General features: G+C 34.7%; 1 protein-coding gene across 4 annotated transcripts in view; it reads right to left on the bottom strand.

Annotated features, from left to right (window-relative positions):
• Nucleotides 1-8,941: 8,941 nt before the first annotated feature.
• Nucleotides 8,942-17,549, bottom strand: part of FHL5 (four and a half LIM domains 5) — a 45,930-nt gene continuing 37,322 nt past the window's right edge. For all 4 annotated transcript variants that reach the window (XM_081295252.1, XM_081295249.1, XM_081295251.1 and 1 more), the window contains one exon: nt 8,942-15,308. In XM_081295252.1, coding sequence (XP_081151378.1) covers nt 15,145-15,308 — 164 coding nt within the window. In that variant the 3' untranslated portion in view covers nt 8,942-15,144. The remainder of the gene's footprint in view (nt 15,309-17,549) is intronic.

The following is a 17,549-nucleotide window of genomic DNA, read 5'->3' as shown; positions in this document are numbered from 1 at the left end:
CACATTGAGAGTTTGCCTTGAGTCTCGGAGGAAACTTTGGAATTGGACTTTTAGGCAATGCTAAAATGGTTGAGACTATGTGGGCTCTTGAAAATGGACTAAATATATTATATGGTGTGAATGGCAAGAGCTTTTGGGGACAGGGACAGAATATTATGGTTTAGTTATAAGATGTCCCCCAGAAGCTCATGTGTGAGATAATACAAGAAGGTTTAGAGGAGAAATGATCGGATTATAAAAAGCCTTAACCTAATCAGTGCATTCATCCCCTGAAAGATTATCTGAGTAGTGTCTATAGACTGGTAGGGTGTGATTGGAGAAGGTGGGTTGATCATAGCCCTTGGGGTTTATATTTTGATCTAATGGGAACTATCTTTCTGTCTGCTTCTCTATCCAACTCTTCCACAATGATGTTCTGCTTCACCTTGGGCCCAGAGGAATGGAGCCAGCTGTCTATGTATTGAGACCTCTGAACCAATGAGCCCCCAAAGAAATTTTTCCTCCTTAAAATTGTTCTTGTCAGGTCTTTTGGTCATAGATGTGAAAAAGCTGATAGCATGGACCAAGCAGCTATATATAAGTAAATTCTTAGTTATCTTCAGGAGAGATGTCTGAGTCTGAGTTCAAACACCTGTTCTCAAGATGCTCCTGTTGAGTGCCCTCCCTCCAGACTCAGTCTTCCTCTGCTGCAATCCAGTTGCAAGGGAAACTTCTTCACAGTTTAAAATATCATCATCTAACCCAAGATCTTTGTGATAAAATCTGATGTCTGTGGTTGGTTAGAGCACTGTATTTGTGAATCTCATGCAGTATATGTTACTGACATTTAATGTAGAAAAACTTTTTTTAAAGTAAATATTTTATAAGGACATTATAGCTATTTGATAAAAAAGTTTAAAATTTGGAAAAAAAATACTAGGGAAATGGTGTAAATTTTATAGGACTGAGTTTCTTTATAGTCTTCATTAAAATTTCTCTGAAAAGTTACTTTCTGCAAATAAGATCTAATTTCTCAATGTTAACCCACATTTCTCAGGGGTGGAGCATTTAATAATGGATAGGATCTAGAGAAAATGGGTTCTCAAAATAGTAATTATTACTTTAAATATCATATGGTGGTTATATGTTCTTAAAAAGAGGCCTGTGCTTTTAAAAATTCATACTAAAATATTTTCAGATAAAATACAATGTCTGATATTTGCTTGAAAATAAAACATGTAATAGGGGTTGGAATAGTTGGGGGTACAGTTAGGCTGTTATACATTAATCCTAGAATACTACAACTATGCCAAAATGTAGGATTATTTAGTCTGCTCCTCTTATAGTTGAAAAATCTTGAAAAGATAGTGATGTTCAAGTGGGGGATATACTCAGTAGTAGAGCACTTGCCTAGCATGTGTGAGGTACTAAGTATTATTCTTAGCACTACAAAAAAAAAAAAGCCAAAAAACAAGCCCTCCAAACCAACCAACCAACTAAAATTCAAAAATAAAAAATAAAAACAACAATGTCCAGTTTCTAGCTTTAGAGAACTGGGCCTGGGGAGAACCCTCAGGTGTGTCTAATGTGCTAAGGATAAAAACTGCCTTAAAAGTCACAGAAATCTGTCCTGCTTGGAGGCTCTTCAATTTATTCTAACTCTGGCATCTGGACAGATCATATTATTGGGGCTCTTTCAGCCCTTTTCCCATGTCTGTTCCTATTAGGCTAAAGCAGAGCAGCACAAACATATAATTAGAATGCTCATACCTAATATTTAGTACTGTAAAAACCTCCGATTTTTCTTTCCTAGTTTAAAAATAGTGGTTTGCTTTAAAATGTCATTTGCGAGGAGGCCAGCAAGGCTGGGGTAGAGGTGAAAGCAATTTGTATAACTTCTGGAGTTTAGAAAGGACCCTGAACTAATCTAGTAATAATGCTTTGGACAGTAACAATTTTCTGCCATCTAGTGGATAATTCAAAGAACAAACCATGCCTTTGTTAAAAAGAAAGAAAGAAAGAAAGAAAGAAAGAAAGAAAGAAAGAAAGAAAGAAAGAAAGAAGGAAGGAAGGAAGGAAGGAAGGAAGGAAGGAAGGAAGGAAGGAAGGAAGGAAGGAAGGAGAAAAAGAAAAAAAGAAAAGAAAAAAAAGAAAAGAAAGAAAGAAAAGGCATTATTACAAAGCTGTGTCTTCAAAACCGTCTGCAGCTGGAAAAAAATTTGTATCTGGAAAACAAACTAGTTTTCCACAAACTGTGTGTCAAAGTTATTATTTCAACGATTTTATTAATTTTCATGTAAAAGAATTTCATATGCTCTGTTACTTCTCTTAATGTTGCTAAAAATATAAATCCAATGTACTCAATTTCTAAATGTTTGTTAGCTTAGAGGCCTGAGATATAGATAAATGTGTTTATAGTTGGTTCTTTAAAATTTTCTCCTTTCCTTTCTTGGCAGTAATAATGTCCAAGACTTATAGGGACTCTAAAGGCAAACCTCCTCTACTTTGTACAAACTGTGGGAACTTGGAGAACATATATCTTTGTGCCTTAGTGTTCCTATCTGTTAATAATAGTACCAACTTCATAGTGCTATTGGAATGATTTAATCTATGCAAAGCACTTGGTGTTTCAATGTTATCCTTTTCATCATTATTGTTGTTTATATGTGTATCAATATTTAGTATTCATGACAAATAAGTTCAGAAGTGGCTTGTACTGTGAATCAATTCCATTTTTAAAACCAATAAGGATTCATTATATTTTGAATGTACTCAACATTAGATGAAGTTAGATAATATGTTGCTGTTTTTTTCTTTTTAGTCAATGGTCTTATAATCTGATGGAGAAGAATTAACTATAACTTGAACCAAATACAATGAGTGTGAGACACCAGAATTTGCATAACCAGAGTATAAAGGAGTGGAAAGATATTTCCACCTGGAGAAATTGACTTATGAGCTATAAGTTAAATAATGGATGCATTTTAATAGAAATTAAATTACAAAAGTGAAGATGGTAGGGAGAACTCCCATTGTGGGAGACCATTTTGAGCAAAGGAACTGAGTTGGAAAAAAAATACAGCATTTATTTGAAGTACAATGAATAAATAGAAAGACTTTACCACCTCTATGCCGGGCTTTGTTCTAGGCAATACATATATTGAATAGAATAGACAAAGTTTCTACTTTTAAGGATGTACATTTCAGTGGGGAATAAATACTGAAAGGGGTCTAGGAAGAGAGACTGGAGCTAGATTTGGGAGGGTATCTATGGGAGAGCCAACAAAGACTGCCGAATATGGAAGGACCAAGATCACATGGTAACTAAGAAATATTTACCTAGTGAGGAATATGCAGGATACATAAAAGGTTGAGGTCATGGAGACACAGAGAGAAACAAGTCTCAATAGGAGACAATTTAGGGTCCAGATGAGAGGTAATTAAGTCTGAACCAGGGAAGCAAAAAGGAGAAAACAGTCTTGAGGCATCCAGTCTGTGAAACAGCATTTGGACCAGTAGAAGGGCATGAAGGACATGGAAATGTTGACACTAAACTTTCTGCAGTCTGTATTGCAATTACATGTGCCTGAATCATAATGATTTGAGCCAACTATTTCATATCTTTAAGCCCCAGTTCTCTCATCAGTACAACAACAACAAAAAATCACTTTGTTATACCATTGATTTTTTTTTTTAAAGGGAAGACGAACAAATAAATCACAAAGACAAACACATTCCACATTAATAGGGATATGGAGAGTTCTCAACCCTTGGGAGTTGTTCCTGGAGGAAGTCAAGAAAACCAAAACAGAGTCATTCATACCTACCTGCCTGTATTTGCATCAGATGCATTTGAAGAAGAGACTGCTCTTGCCTTAAGGGTGACAATTATTCACAAAGGAGATAATTAGCTGAGAATTTTCAGTAATTATTCCATATTAAGGCCACAGATAAAAGGTTCTTAATTGTTTATTTGGGAATCAAAATAGTTGTGGATTTTGATATTAATCTTGTCATAAACTGTCCAAGAGTTCATTTTGGAAGTTAGAAACATACTTCTTAGGAGGGATGAAAAGAGATCTTATGAGAAAAAAATCCTAAGAATGAGAGAGTTTTAATACCGAGAGTGTTTTATTTCTGGCCATCTTAAGATCTGTCTCTGGCCATTTGCTAGCTGTAGATTTGTGTTTGCCCACCTTAAAGGCCACATACTGAATTTAATGTAGAGGTACCAGGGAGCAGAATTGTGGATGCTAGTTAAGCTAATGTGGATTAAAGAACTAACTAGATGTTTGTTTTCTGGAATTCCATCCAAAGCAATTAAATGAATAGTCTGAGTTTATATCCAGAGGGAATTCATGCTCATTAAGTGAAGGAAAACACTGAAACAGAAGAGGTGGATGTGTCAAGAAAAGGCAAAGCTTAATAAGGAGTAAGGAGAGGAATGCTTTACCCTGGAAGGATTGAGGAGGAAGTCCATGAATGCTGTTCCGTTGTGATAAAAGAATTGAAGATGTCCAAAACTATGCATACTCCCCTGTAGGTTAAAGTAACATTGTCAGCACTTTTCAGAGACAGAGAGACTGCATTTTTGCAGTTTAAGCAAATTCAGTACAATTGCATTTTTAGTTGTCTGCAAGCACATGATACAAAACTTAGATGATTTCAAATTCAGCAGGCATATTTGGGATAGTCTGGCTTACCATAAAAACTGTGCATGTAAAGTCTACTTTGAAAGCTCTAGAGGAAACTTCAAAGTTGTTATTCTCCATGGGCACCTGAAAATTATTTGTTTCAAGGCATCCAGGTAAATTCTGGTTGAGAAAGACATATTCTACAGATTTATATGGACAGAGGAAACAGTGGTATCAAAATTAAAAAAAAAAAATAAATCAAAGTAGATACTTGAAGTTGCAGGCCTTAATTTGCAATCCAGTTGCTTCTCACATGGGCCACTCCATATAACATGTTAAAGATGAATAGCAAGAGATTTATATATTTAATCATCATTATTGACAACACAGGGAGAATATTATTATAGCAATAATAATTCACAACAAGAATTTAACTCATTATTTGTTGTCAACCAAGTATCAGATATTTTACTAAGTACTGGGTTTATAAAACATGAATAAACATGATCCAAGCATAGAGTGGGGGGTGGGTAGGAAGGAAGTTGAAGATAACTAACATTTAATAACTTTATAATAAGTTGAATATGTGCCAGGTAGATGTAAAGACACACACACACACACACACATATACACATACACACACACACACACATTTTATTTTATATTCACTGAAGCTTTTTAAGGCTTATGCTATAGTTTCCCAATTAGAGTTTAGCAGTTTCAGAAAATGTCACACAAAAAAGCAGGTGGCAAGCTGGGATCTAAACCTAGTTGTTCTATCTTTAAAGACCATCTTTTAACTAGGCGGCTTCTCGTTCCTGTGATATAAATCAACTTGTTTAAACCTCTCACAAGATTACAAAAGAACTTGAAGAAAATGACTAAATTTTGCTAAGGAACATTTGCAAATATTTCACAGAGGATGTAACTTTGATCTGGGTCTTAAACATTAAAATTTTGACAGGCAACTGAGAAGAGGGGAATGTTTTGCAGAGGAAACAGCATGGGCAGAAGCACAGAAAAAGTGAAGGACATATTTGGGAAGAAAAAATGTTTGCAAGAGAAAATTAAGAAGCCATGGCACTAAATTGCTGAGACTGACTTCAAACTTGTAATCATCCTACCTCAGCTTCCCAAATTGATCAGTTTAAAGTCATGCACCACTGTGTCCAGCTACTAATTGTGGCATTTCTTATAGGGCTAAGTTGTAATGCATTGGGGAAAGAAAAGACCAAGACAAATCTTAATAAGAAAGCTTTATTGAGATATAGATTACACATTATATAATTCAATAATTTTCAGTAATTTTACCAAGCAGTGTAGAGGTAACCAAAAATCAGTTTCAGAATATTTTTATATCCTTCAGTAAAGACACTCCATGCCCATTTAGTTATTTGACATTTCTACCCCCAACCCCAGGAAACCTTTAATCTACTTTCTCTATCAGTTTGGTCTTTCTGGATATGTATACGTGGAATCATATGTGACTTTTTATCTGGCTTACTTTTACTTAGCATAGTATTTTCAAAATTCATTCACATCATAGCAGGTAGCAGTGCTCTAAACATTTCTGTGTGTGAATAATACTTCATTGTATGGGAATACCACAGTTTATCCATTAATCAGTTCAATGCTTGAGTTCTTCAGGTGTTTGACTATTATGAATAATGCTGCTATGAACATTTGTGTGGACACACATTTTCATTTCTCTTGGGTAGATATCTAGGAGTAGAATTGCTGGGTTTTTATGGTAGTTTTGTGTTTAGTGTTACCAGAAACTGCCAAATTGTTTTCTCAATGGCTGTACAATTTTATGTTCATGCCTGTTAAATATGAAGATTTTTTTTCTCTATATCCTCAATAGAATTTGTTACTGTCTTACTATTATAGATATCCTGTGTGAAGTGATATCTCATTGAGGTTTTGTGTTTCCCTAATGACTAATTTTTTTATTGGTTGTTCAAAACATTACAAAGCTCTTGACATATCATATTTCATACATTAGATTCAAGTGGGTTATGAACTCCCATTTTTACCCCAAATGCAGATTGCAGAATCACGCCTAATGACTAATTTTCATGTGCTTAAGACTTGAATTCTAAAAGCTCTATCTGTTGATTGGGTTATTTGTTATCTTATTGTCTAATTTTTTGAGTTCTTTGTATACTCTGGATATTAGGGCTCTATCTGAAGTGTGTGGGGTAAAGATTTGTTCCCAGGATGTAGGCTCCCTGTTTATCTCTCTTATTGTTTCTTTTGTTGAGAGAAAACTTTTTAGTTTGAGTAAGTCCCATTTGTTGATTCTGGTAGTTAACTCTTGCGCTATGGGTGTCCTATTGAGGAATTTGGAGCCCGACCCCACAGTATGTAGATCATAGCCGACTTTTTCTTCTATCAGTCGCAGTGTCTCTGATTTAATATCGAGCTCCTTGATCCATTTTGAGTTAACTTTTGTGCATGGCGAGAGAAAGGGATTCAGTTTCATTTTGATGCAAATGGATTTCCAGTTTTCCCAGCACCATTTGCAGAGGAGGACATACAATCAATTAACAAGTACATGAAAAAATGCTCAACATCGCTAGCAGTCAGAGAAATGCAAATCAAAACCACCCTAAGATACCATTTCACTCCAGTAAGATTGGCAGCCATTAAGAAGTCCAACAACAACAAGTGCTGGCGAGGATGCGGGGAAATGGGTACACTTGTTCATTGTTGGTGGGACTGCAAATTGGTGCAGCCAATTTGGAAAGCAGTATGGAGATTTCTTGGAAAGCTGGGAATGGAACCACCATTTGACCCAGCTATTCCCCTTCTCGGTCTATTCCCTAAAGACCTAACAAGAGCATGCTACAGGGACACTGCTACATCGATGTTCATAGCAGCACAATTCACGAGATTAGCAAGATTGTGGAACCAACCTAGAAGCCCTTCAATAGATGAATGGATTAAAAAAATGTGGCATTTATACACAATGGAGTATTACTCTGCAATAAGAAATGACAAAATCATAGAATTTGGAGGGAAATGGATGGCATTAGAGCAGATTATGCTAAGCGAAGCTAGCCAATCCTTAAAAAACAAATGCCAAATGTCTTCTTTGATATAAGGGGAGTAACCAAGGACAGGGTAGAGACGAAGAGCTTGAGAAGAAGATTAACATTAAACAGGGATGATAGGTGGGAGGGAAAGGGAGAGAGAAGGGAAATTGCATGGAATTGGAAGGTGAGCCTCAGGGTTATACACAATTACATATAAGAGGAAAGGAGGAGTAGTAGAAAAATTATATAAGTGGAAGAAACGATTTATAGTAGAGGGGGTGGAGAGAGAGAAGGGGAGGGGAGGGGAGGGAAGGGGAGGGGGGATAGTGGAGAATGGGATAGACAGCAGAATACATCAGTCACTAGAAAGGCAATTTGTAAATCAATGGAAATGTAACTGATGTGACAGCAATCTGTATACGGGGTAAAAATGGGAGTTCATAACTCACTTGAATCAATCTGTGAAATATGGTATATTAAGAACTATGTAATGTTTTGAACAACCAGCAATAAAATAAAAAAATAAAAACAAACAAACAAAAAAAAATAAAAAAAAATAAAAGCTCTATCTGGATAACAAAGATGAGGAGTGCAGAAAGATAGTGGAATTTATTGAAAGCATAGCAAAGTTGTCAGCTATTCACCTGAAATTGAGTTGTAGATGCCCAAAATGCAGCAAGAAACTTTGGGTCAGAACTCAGAAGTGAGAATATATATTTAGGACTCAGTTTTAAAGAGAAGGCATCAAAATCATGAAATTAGATGAGTTTACCAACACAGGAAATACTGAGCAAGAAAGTTGAGAACATTGAAGGATATCTGTTTTTTTAAAAAAACTGATGATGTATCAGTAAGGGAGGCAGACATTTAGGAGGCTTAGGAAAACCTGGCATTGTGGAGTCATTGGATGAAAGGTTTTGAAGAAACAAGGTGTTATAGTTTAGATGTGAGGTGTCCTCCAAAAGCATGTGAGACAATGCAAGAAGGTTCAGAGGAGAAATTATTGGGTTGTGATAGTCTTAACCCAATTAGTGAATTAATCCTCTGATGGAGATTAACTGAGTGGTAACTAAAGGCTAGTAGGGTGTGACTTTGGGATATATATATATATATATAACAAATGGAGACCATTCTGAAGGTCTGAAGGTGGAAATTGGGGGAATGGCTTTGGGATATGTATATGTGTGTGTATTATATATATGTACTATAATATATTGGATGGGATATGTATATATAGATATATATAGATGCTATGGAATATGTATGTGTGTGTTATATATGTATTATATATGTGGGTGTATATATATGTGTGTATGTGTATAATATATATATATATATATATATATATATATATATATATATATATATATATCATCAAGTGGACTTCTCTCTCTCTCTGCTCTCTGATCATAATGTGAGCTGCTTCCCTCTGCCAATCTCTTCCACCATGATGTTCTGTCTTACCTCAAGCCCTGAGGAATGGAGCTGGCCTTCTATGGGCTAAGACCTCTGAAACTGTGAGCCCTAAAATAAACATTTTTTCCTCTATGGTTGTGCTGGTCAGGTCATTTAGTCACAGCAGTGGAAAAGCTAAAACACATGGGGAAGACAACAAAAGCAAATACTTTGCAGCAGTATAGAAAGTTTAATAAGAAGGTGGTCATTGAATTTGGTGACTACATATCCACTGGGGATACCTAACAGAGTAGTTTTTATTTAGGCAAGGAGACAGATGCTAAAGTGTAGCTATCAAGTTCAGATTTTCATATAAAAAATTCTTGTCAATATATTTTGCTTCCTGTGAATGTAGTTTTGGAAAATTTTTATTAAATAAGGTAATGAAGGTTTTAAATTTCTATTTTTTTCAGGAAGGCCATTTTTTTATCATCACTTTTTTGTTTCTTTCTCAATTTCTTCTTTATCCTTACTCCCTTTGCTTATTCTCTGAAAACAGGAGTTAGAGCAATCAGGTCAACAACCCATTAGTGATGCCACAGAGTTAACCTAGAGATAGGCTGTCATTTGAATAGAGTAAGCCTGGAGGATTCAGTGTGTGCACTTGCATAAATACCAAAGTTGATTTTCTTCTTATGTGTGATAGAAATAGTATTTGTGTCACTGAGTCATTGAATGAATGTCTGTTGAGCTCATTAATGTTCCTTACTCAGAAAACCCTTTATGGAATCCACTCCATTAGTTTATTACCATTCATGGGAAAATATTTGACCGAAATACTCTTTGCTCCTCTGTGACACAGGACATAATTCTATCAAAGTGAGCTGTTCCCTTTCTTGACCACAGATATATCCTATCCAGTCATTACAAATACACACAGACGGTTACTTTTTTTATGGACTCAAGCTTTGAGCATGAATCTCTTCTGTTGATTTTCCCTCCTTTTGATTTCCAATTTTAGAAATAGTTCCTCTCTGTCCATTTTCAACAGGATATCCATCTCTAAAGCTATGCAGCCAGGAAAACTCAAGATAGTTTATGATTCTGATATCTTTTTAAATTCTTTCTCCATGGGATCTAAGAAGCTACGTGACAACCAAGTGGAGGGACTCACTTCTATATTCTCTTGTTTTTCCCTTTATTCTAATTTCTTATACATGATGGCAGAATGCAATTCATTTCATGTTACACATATAGAGGACACATTTTCAAGTCACTGGTTGTACACAAAGTATTTTCACACCATTCGTGTCTTCATACACGTACTAGAATGATGTCTAACTCATTCCACCATCATTCCTACCCCCTTATCCCCTCCCTTCCCCCTTCCTCCCCTTTGCCCTATCTAAATTCCCTCCATTCCTCCCATGCTCCCCGCCCTCATCGCCATTATGAGTTAGCATCCTCATATCAAAGAAAACATTTGGCCTTTTGGTTTTTTGGGATTGGCTTACTTCACTTAGTATTATATTCTCCAGCTCCATTCCTTTACCTGCAAATGTGATGATTTCATTCTCTTTTAATGTTCCATTGTATATATACACCAAAGTTTCCCTATCCATTCATCCTACATTGCATCTAGGTTGGTTCCACAATTTAGCTATTGCGAATTGTGCTGCTATAAACATTGATATGCCTATGGCCCCTGTAGTATGTTGTTTTTAAGTCCTTTGGGTATATTCTCTTGAGTTGGATGACTCAAATGAAGTCTCTCAACAGCTTTCCTAATGGTTTTCTTTTGGAAAAAAAAAACTAGATGATGCTTGTAGTGTGGATTAGATGAAAATTTGTGAAGACTTACATTGCAGACAAAAATTTTGCTTTATACAGAAAAACATAAGAGCTTAAAATCAAGATTTTAATAATTCCTTTAATAGAGGGGAAATTAGTGAAAGATTATTTGTGTCAAGGTGGAAAAATTTCAATCAAAGTGATCTATTTCCTATAGCATATTGTTAGAGTTACAGAAATAATAATTAGGAACAAAATTTTCTTGCTTACAATATTTATACAGTTGATCATTGTAAGAAAGAGCACAGACATGGTTCTCCTTGTTTAATTGGGAGGCATTCTGTTTGGGCTACATTTCAATTATATTATTTTTCTAATTAATGCCCTGCATTAGATATAATCAATTTGAATGTTGTAAAAGTAGATGGGACAAGAAGATAAAAGTCATCATGTTCCCTATGTGATAAAAGTAAAAGAAAAAATACAGATTTTGTTTCACATGTGTTCTGTTTACTGCACAGTTAATGTAAAAAGTGAATCTCTGAAGCAATTGAATAAATATAAACATGTGAAATGCAAATGTATTTATCATATAAAACTTCTGAAAAACCACAATTTGTAAAACAAGCAAAAATCTGTACTATTAAAGTAGTAAACATCTATTTATATTATTTATAATAATAACTATAATTATTTTCTAATTTTGCATTATAAAATAATTGTTGGCCCAATTTAAAATATGAACTACTATTAACATGATAAATAGATTAAAAAATACTTCCTACTTAAAGTAAAACAATGGTATTACTAATATCAAAAATGTATGGGGGTTGATTTTTCACTTGTGGCTTTAAATTTTGCAGTGATTTTAATCAAAGTGAGTTGTGATCAGTGTTATCACTTTTCACAATGGTTGGCTGATCTTTTAACTGCAATGTACAATTATATATATATATATATATATATACATACATATACATACATATATATATACATACATATACATATATACACACACACACACACACACACACACACATATATATATATATTTATATGTATATATATTTAATTATAATGACTAAGTTTTGAACCTGTGACTGTGGCACAATTGCATTACACTTAATGAATGGTGCTAGTTGGTCCTCGTATAACATTTTTTATGATTTCATCAATTAAAAATTGAGCCCCGGGTATGCTCCCCATAATCATTGAAACCACAGTTCTCTTTTGCTTTTCTTTGTCATCTTTAATCCCCAAAACAACAACATAAAATATTTTGATTTGTTGACCCAAAAAATTAACAAATACAGCTCCAAGCCTGCGTTATCTTGGGCATCTTCTCTTTTTGTTTTTTGTTGCCACTAACCACATGAATGAACCTCTGTAGGAAGAAATCTAAGCCTTGGAACCCTGCCTTGTTTAGTTCCCACAAATACTATCATGATTTTCTTTTTCATCCCCATGTGAGAAAAGTTGGTAACTTTCTATGGCCTGTTATATATACACTTTTTATCCTAAGAATTAATATTCTTCCTTCCTCTGACACTTTCTCTTTTAGCAATCTCATTTCTCCCTGCTCTGGTACCACCTCTCTGCTGCTTTCAAGCCATTCAATTCTTATTAGCACATGCAATTTGCTTCTAACAACGTTCCTGCCTGTGTAGATGTCACCCGGAGTCATGGGGTGAAGTCAGTCCACTGTTTCCTGAGGCAGCTTATTCCATTTTTGGATAAGTCAATTAAAAGAGCTTTTCTCTCTATTGTATAAATCAAATAAGTTAGCTATATGATTTTCACAGTTTTTTGTGCGTGTGTGTGTGGATATCAATCTAATGAGGCCTTATTTCCTAGTTGTTTTGCAGATGTGTGTTATGTCTACAGGGTGCTTTGTCTACGCTGTAAAGGAGGATTCTCCGCATCTGGCATATCCACAATTCCATGCCTGGATTCACCCTGTCATCACTTCAGATGCAAAACAGTGTGAGGTCTACTTTTGGACACAGCACATGTATAAACACGTTTGATGACTAAGCCACCTTTTAAATATGAACTATTTTATGTGAAAATATATATACAAACTATAGTTATTCAAGAATGATAAAAAATCCCTATGTAAAAGTGATCCGGTAAATTTTAATTGTAGAGATTAAATGCAAGCCTGATCATATGCATACTCACCAACATAGCAAAATTACTAAATACTACTAATTATTTAACAAAAAAGCATTATGTGTTGTATGTTTGTCTATAATTGAGTAACAGAGAAAATGTTGCATCTCCTGTATTCTATATTTTGAATGGAATAATAATAATAACAATAATAATAATGAAGCAATTGGCAAATGATAGTTCTACACCTGCAATTTCATATAATGTAGGAAAACGTGGATAGTTTGGCATTTTACAATGTGAATATGAGAAAATATCTTCTATTTTACCTCAGTTGTAGTTTCAAATACTCTTTAGAGCCTGATCTCTTATTAGAATCTCTGAATTGTTAGCATCTTTAAATACCCCTGCATTATAAAGCATTTTAAAAATTGTTTTAATGTTTTAATGGCAATTTTAATTGAATTTTATGTGATGCTATTGTCATCGTTGTAATGAGCCACAACCTATATTTCAATCAGAACATCTTATGCTCTGCAGTAACCTGAAAGAGTATATATATATTTATATATAAATATATCTAGGTGGGTTTTTTTACCCAACCTTCCTCCACACTACCCAGGAGCTGCTATAACTAGTAACTGACCATGGAGAGCACAGGCTGTTTTCCATTTGTCCCAAATAAAGTGGTAAAAATATCATCTGGAGACAGCTAGGTGTGTCACTATCAGTTAACGTCTGATACAAAGATCAACATATGGTGAGAGACTTTTCACTCAAATTTTCTTTGTGTCCTAATAAATACTGACTTATTTATAGAGAAGCTACTTAGAGTTAGGAGTGCAGCTCCTGGTCATGTAGCAGATTTACGAGCTGAGGAATGGTTGGCTTGGGGCAAGGTGGACAGCATAGGTAGGGAGGAGTAGTAGGAAGGGATCATCTATAGCCAGCACGACTCTACTGTGAATTGTTCTTTTTCAATTTTTATTTTATTTTATTTATTTTTTGTTCTAATTTATTATATATGACTCAATTAACTAGATGTCTTTAAAGCCCACTTTTAAGCCTATCCATTAATCATCTATGTAATTTTAGCAAGCAAAATGCACGAGGCTCAGAGCTAATTATGCATTATATTATGCCTTCAGATATCTGGATAAAAGTCATGCTAGAACACTCAATCACTTCCCTAAAATTCATTTCCACTACTGATGACTTAATGATATATTTACTTTAGAGATTTGCCTTGGGGGAGAATGATTATCCCGGTTAGTTTTACTTGAAAGAATAAACTTATACTTCATGAAACGTGTAAGCATTTTTCTTCCTCTTAAAGTTCTTTTTTATCAGTGCATATTTACTATGCAAGAGAGTGGTTTTTTTAAATCATTCTGTTAATTGTATTTTCAAAGCCCACAATTAATACAGAGTGTTGAAACTCATGCTTTGGATATTCCTAGATAGAAATGATCCCCTTGATACCAATGCAAAATATGAGAGCCCTAACATACACAGTTCTTAAATTGCATTGATTAAACCTGGGTAACAACAGGCTGAGGAACCTGGGGAAGCAGTGTGTATGAGGACAGACTGCAGCTTTGTTTTTTAAATCCAAAGTCAGTACATTTGAGCAATAAATGAATGATTTAAAAAACCATTCTCTTGCATAATAAATATTCACTGATTAAAAAAAGAACTTTAAGAGAAAGAAAAAAAATGACAATTTTTAAGTATGATGATCACAAATCAATCTTTGTTTATAAACCTTGTTCTACCATTCATCTATCACATTATATGTAACTCACTAGCTAGAAATGCAAACGTTAGCCTAATTTATACCTCTCAATTTAACTCTTTGATTTTTTTACTCTGTAGTTTTGAAAACTGTCACTCTTCAGTAATAATATCCACAACTTCTAGGTACAGGTCATATACTCAATTATGAAGAAATATTTTTCCCATATTTCTAACAGCAGAGAGCAGTATTTTGCAAGGAGAGCTGATTTTGTGATTTAACAAATATTCTTTTGGTAAACTGCTTTTTTTGTGCCCTTAATAGTTTATAGCTATAAACCCTACATTAACAATTTTCTAAAACCCAAGTTAAAAAAAATACTACTGCAACTCAGTTCTGGATTTAGTGAGAACAAAGACAAAATGGATTTCTGGTGGAGAAAGACTACCATCGCTGCTTCCTAGATGTCAGTGTCCACACCAGAACCGCATTTTCGGCAGAAGATTTCCATGCTCTGGGTCAGGAAGCCCTCACCCACCAAGGAGATGGAGCACTTTCCACAGTTAAAGCACTCACTGTGCCACTGGCGGTCTTGAAAGCATATAAACTTGGCCCCTCTGAGACCTGTAAAGGAATTGGGAGAAGAAGAGAAATACATTCACTCAATGAGTGTATTGAATCAACCTGATTGGCCATTCAATAAGGTGCTGTTCTGGGAACTGGGGGTACAGCAGTGAGCAAGATGATGTAGAAGTGTCACTCCAAGAAGAAGGCTGTAAAGGTCTATGAATTTGGGGCTGGGACTGTAACTTAGTGGCAGAACTCTTGCCAGTTCCATCCTTAGCACTGCATAAAAATAAATAAAATAAAGGCATGCTATCCATTTACAACCAAAAAGTAATTTAAAAAAAAAATCTATGAATCTGAATTGCTCCTGCCACTGTGGCCTCTTTCTTTCTTTCTTTCTTTCTTTTTTTTTTTTTTTTTTTTTTCAGTGCAAGGGACCAAACTCAAACACATGCTTAGGCAGGTGATCTATCACACCCCCAGTCCTCAGAGATTAATTCCCAAGAAATGTCTCATTAGCCTCTACCATTTTAACTTAGGGCACACTTTTGCTGTTGTGTTTCTTAAAAGCTAATAGAATTTGAGTCTGCAGTGACCCTCTGATCTTTCTGCCTAATATGATTTCAGGGCGCAGTTCAAGAAATTGAGACATTTAGAGGAGAAAAGATCTAAAAGTTGGGAAGTGGTTGATTTGCCTGAGGCTTGGGTTTATTTATTTGACAAGTTTTCTCAAAATGACCTTAATGTTATAGATTTTCTATAATTTTCTTATCATCCATGGAGTGTAGATAAAATAATTCATGTGCTAATTCATATATAATTTCTAAAAACTCCATTTTAGGATGGTGAAATTGAAAGTGTGAATAAGCATTCCATTTCAGATAAACTCTCTCTGACTGTGATAATGAAGTTTTGTTTCCATCTTAAAAAGTCATAGTTGATATCTTTAGAGTTTAGTACTTCATAGAGAAATTTGCTTCAAATCCCTACTTTCTTTCCTTGATTAAATTTACAGTTGCTTATTCATGATGTTATCATCACTAGTTTCTAATAAATTAGTATATAACAAATGATTCCCTCAAAGTTATTTGAAGCATTAATAAACTGATTGTAAGAGTCATATTCTATGTATATACATGAATCATCTCTATTCATAAAATTATTAGATATCTAGCACTTTGATGCTTATGAGTTTTTCTTGATTCAATTAGTAAGCCTTATATAAATGGCAATTGTAAAGTAGTTCTAAAATTTTACAAAGAAGAAAAACATCAAAGCATCTGGCAGTGTCCAAAATTGAAACACTATGTTTACTCCTTTAGGTCATGAAGATCATTTGCAGTAAGAAAGTCAGCCTGGAAACTTGTCTCTGCCACCTCTTTTGTTGGGCTTTGTTTGTTCCTAGCAAGTCAATTCAATAAGAGTTGGCATTTTTTGAGCCCCTAAATATGTGCTACTCACTACTATAAGCCCTTTATGTGTATTACCTCATATGGCTCTCATCTAATTTTCATGGGGGAAGATATTAGCATCATCCCACTTAGACAAAAAACAAGAGGTGGAGAAGTTCAACCACTTGCCGGAGGTCAACCAAATGGTAAGTGGTAAGATCTGATTCCAACCAAGGCAGTCTGGCTTTACAGACTATGCTATTAACCTCACCAAATTAATTTTAACCAAATCCTGGTAAAACAAAACGTAACCGAGAATATTATCAACTCTCTCTGGAGAAAATACAATATTTAAAATTCCTCTTCCTCTAAATAAACACAAATCCAAGAACTTATTCCTGGTCATTGAAATTATGTATCCTGTGACCAAGAATACAGATCCTTAAGATGACATATGTTTACATGAATGCCCAAATTTCTAAAGATAAGTATATGGCAGTATCAGGTATATTAATATGGTATTTTAATTCAAATAGCTATTGTAGTTTGTGGGGTTTTGTTTATTTGTTTGATTTTGAGGCACTGGGAATTGAACCCAAGGCCTACTTGTATGCTAGACAAGCACTTTACCACTGAGCTACATTCCCAGCCCCAAATATCTATGGTATATTACTTCAGATAGCTCCAATTTTAAAGAATATTTACTTCCAGGCCTATATATATATTAAGCAGTCAGATCAAGAAATAGTAAGTGACTTGGAGGTTTTTGCAAGCATTTCAGTTTCAATCAAGAACTGAAGTAAGATTATTATTAGAAGTTCCCTTTAGACTGTTCTAAATCAGATATACATTTAGGTTACTGTTGGGTGTGATTTGTGGTTCTTGATCATCCTTGTGTTTGTGAGAA

The sequence above is a fragment of the Spermophilus citellus genome (assembly GCF_964194105.1).
Source record: "Spermophilus citellus genome assembly, chromosome: 5".
In the NCBI taxonomy this organism is placed as follows: Eukaryota; Metazoa; Chordata; class Mammalia; order Rodentia; family Sciuridae; genus Spermophilus; species Spermophilus citellus.
Note: the sequence above shows the minus strand (reverse complement) of the source record. Positions and strands in the feature narration are given on the sequence as shown.